This window comes from Eriocheir sinensis, unplaced genomic scaffold (assembly GCF_024679095.1).
Source record: "Eriocheir sinensis breed Jianghai 21 unplaced genomic scaffold, ASM2467909v1 Scaffold12, whole genome shotgun sequence".
Lineage (NCBI taxonomy): Eukaryota > Metazoa > Arthropoda > Malacostraca > Decapoda > Varunidae > Eriocheir > Eriocheir sinensis.
In genome coordinates this window covers 711,781-715,122 of record NW_026110518.1, presented here as the reverse complement: position 1 = coordinate 715,122, position 3,342 = coordinate 711,781, and the positions used below count along the sequence as shown (strand labels likewise).

Sequence of the window (3,342 nt, the reverse complement as noted above, 5' to 3'; positions counted from 1 at the left end):
CTTGACAGCTAGATGGTACTATATCCTCCTTGACACTTAAACGTTACTACTTCCTCGTTGACAGCTAAATGGTAGTACATCCTCCTTGACAGCTAGATGGTACTACATCCTCCTTGACAGCTAAATTGTAGTATATCCTCCTTGACAGCTAAATGGTACTACACTTTTCTTGACAGCTAAATGGTACTATATCCTCCTTGACAGCTAAATGGTAGTACATCCTCCTTGACACCTAAATGGTACTACATCCTCCTTGACAGCTAAATGGTAGTACATCCTCCTTGACAGCTTGATGGTACTACATCCTCCTTGACAGCTAAACGTTACTACATCCTCCTTGACAGCTAAATGGTAGCACATCCTCCTTGACAGCTAGATGGTACTGTATCCTTCTTGACAGCTAAATGGCAGTACATCCTCCTTGACAACTAAATGGTAGTACATCCTCCTTGACAGCTAGATGGTACTGTATCCTTCTTGACAGCTAAACGGTACTTCATCCTCCTTGACAGTAAATGGTAGTACATCCTCCTTGGCAGCTAGATGGCACTACATCCTCCTTGACAGCTAAATGGTAGTGCATCCTCCTTGACAACTAGATGGTACTATATCCTTCTTGACAGCTAAATGGTTCTACTTCCTCTTTGACAGCCTTACGCATTGCTCTGGTCCAAATGGCTGTGGCCGAGGAGAAGACCAAGAACGTGGAGCGGGCCGTGCAGCTCGTCGAGGAGGCTGCCGGCAACGATGCCCAGCTGGTGGTGTTGCCGGAGTGCTTCAACGGACCCTGCAGCCTCAGTAAGGAGCTTTGCTTACATGAGTATGAAGTGATTTTTTATTTTATTTATATATTTATTTATTTTATTTATTAATATTATTATTATTATTATTATTATTATTATTATTATTATTTTTTTTTTTTTTGGTGCTGCCTCTTGCGCTGGTAGGCTATCTTGATGGCCCTCTTGGAATGCCCCAGTTCATTAGCAGGCGAATTCTGTTTATAGTGGCTGCCGCGATATATGACTCTTTGCCTGGCCCATGCTACCCCCCCGCGCAGCACTTGAACGATGCCGCTGACGTTATGGTTGATTGAAGATCTGGGCAGCATGTGGGTAACCTTCAGACACTCTGGCTTGAAAAATCAGCGTGTTTCGGTGGGACTCAAACCTTGGTCCACGGGCTCACCACACCTGCACGGTGACCACCTGGCCACCGCCTCCCCATGTATAGAGAGAAATCATTTTATTAAACATATTATATATATTTACAATACTGTTTGTTTTTTGTAACAGTTCAACAGCATCGTCTCCACAGGTGCGAATACTAATTACGTGGAGCCCGTCCCCGGCGAGAGCACCGCCCCCCTCGGTGACGCGGCGAAGAAGTTTGGCGTGTTTGTGGTGGGCGGCTCGGTGCGGGAGAGGGAGGGAGACAAGATCTACAACACCTGCACAGTCTGGGGGCCACAGGGCAACATGTTAGCAAAGTACAGAAAGGTAAGTTTTGTTCATGTAATTTTGGAAGCAATGGAGACAATGATCAAAGCTTCCGTCGCAATCCGAGATGTCCGCTGATCACCACAATTGTCTCATGTTCCTTACACTGACCTGCCACACACACTCCTCCTCTGCCTCACACCCCGACCTCATGCTTGTCAGTCTGTCATTTAATTTTGGATCGAAGCTTCTGTTGCAAGTCTTAGTGTCTGTCTATCTCCACAAGTGTCCCTTAAGACCTGTGCGCCTTGCGCCTGGTTGCCGTGCATCTGCCTATGTCTCTACGCATGCAACACGCACTTCCTCGATGGATGCGCATGCCTCTTTCTGTTCACACCTGGAGTGAAGGACACATACACTTAAGTCGTCAAGGTGTCTGCTCTGAACCAAGCAGCTGCTGCTGCCGCAGCTGGTCATTGCCGTCTCGAGTATAGAGAAGGCATGGCAGCTTGCTGGATTCTTTGCCGATGAGTAATCCAAGTAAAGCCGATTGGGTCCCGCGCTGTCCAACTAAAATGTTATTTTTTGTGTTTTAATGCATATTTTTGTGTTAAATACATTTTTTCATTGATAAAAAAAGGTTTTCCAACATCAATATCTTCTAAACATCATCAAATTAGACCTAAAATAGAGGAGAATTAATAAGATATTGTATAAGGAGAGGGATAAATATTCACATAAAAAATTATATAAATAGGCTACATTGACAGTCGTAACTGGGTAGACTCCTGTTATTTTGATTTGTCACCGTTTCTCAACATCTCTTTTGACATACATAACGGTGTCGTTACTATTAATATATTCAACAAGCTGATCTTCCATTCCTATCCTAGGCAACTCAGTCACCTGCTATCTGGCAACTACAAGTTACATAGAGGTATTATTATTATAAACGTAAACTAATTCATTGTTAATATACGAATATATCTTCCTAAAAATATAATTTTAAATATACCATAACACTGAGATCCATGTGGCCATTATATTGATTGATAGTGTATTGTTGCAAGTAAACAACAAAGGAGAAGGGAGGAACATGCCATCCCAACGACTATGCCTGATGAACAAGTTTTCCATAACCCACTTAGCCAGTGGGGTATCTCTTTGGCCGACTCGGTAAGGAGTTTCTCCCGTCACGCTGGTCGCGGTTCAATCCCAGGCAGCCGGCGAATACCCTCTTTTGGTCTTGATATAATTTATCGTGTGTTTCGATACACGCAAAAGACGTGTTGGGAAATAGAAGAAAAAGAGAAAATAAGCTCTACGGGGACACTGTCTCTTCATTAAACTGGTGGCAGCGGTGGGATCCTATCCTGCGATTCTGTTGAGTTTCCCCGAAGGGGTAACAGGGAGGATGGCCCATGCTCTCCGAGGGTAATAGAAAGTGGGAGAGTTGGAGGTATGTCTCTACGGGGACGTTGTGGTATAGTGAACCGACAGTGGTCACTATTTAAGGTCTCAACACACAGAAATTAATCTACATAGAGGGGAAAGTCGTGTAGTGCGGCGACTATGCCTGATGAACAAGCCTCCCATAACCCACTTAGCCAGTGGGGTACCTCTTTGGCCGACTCGGTAAGGAGTGGCTCTCCCGTCACGCTGGTCGCCGGTTCAATCCCAGGCAGCCCGCGAATACCCTCTTCTGGTCTTGATTAATTTCTCGTGTGTTTCGATACACGCAGAGGACGTGTTGGGAAAAAGAAGAAAAAGAGAAAATAAGCTCTACGGAGACATCGTCTCTTCATTAAACTGCCAGGAGCGAACGTAAGGATTTGCCGTGCCCCCGGAGGCAAAACTCGCTCGTTCTTTGACGACCCACGTATGAATGAAGTGCTCGAGTGGG

The 3,342-nt window shown here is 45.0% G+C and overlaps 1 protein-coding gene across 1 annotated transcript; it reads left to right on the top strand.

The window, feature by feature from the left end:
• Nucleotides 1-657: 657 nt before the first annotated feature.
• Nucleotides 658-1,620, top strand: LOC126989505 (omega-amidase NIT2-like). The gene is made up of 2 exons (XM_050848082.1): nt 658-798; nt 1,318-1,620. Exons 1-2 carry the CDS (start codon nt 675-677, stop codon nt 1,575-1,577), a joined length of 384 nt encoding a protein of 127 aa, XP_050704039.1. The 5' UTR covers nt 658-674; the 3' UTR covers nt 1,578-1,620.
• The last annotated feature ends 1,722 nt before the right edge of the window (nt 1,621-3,342 follow it).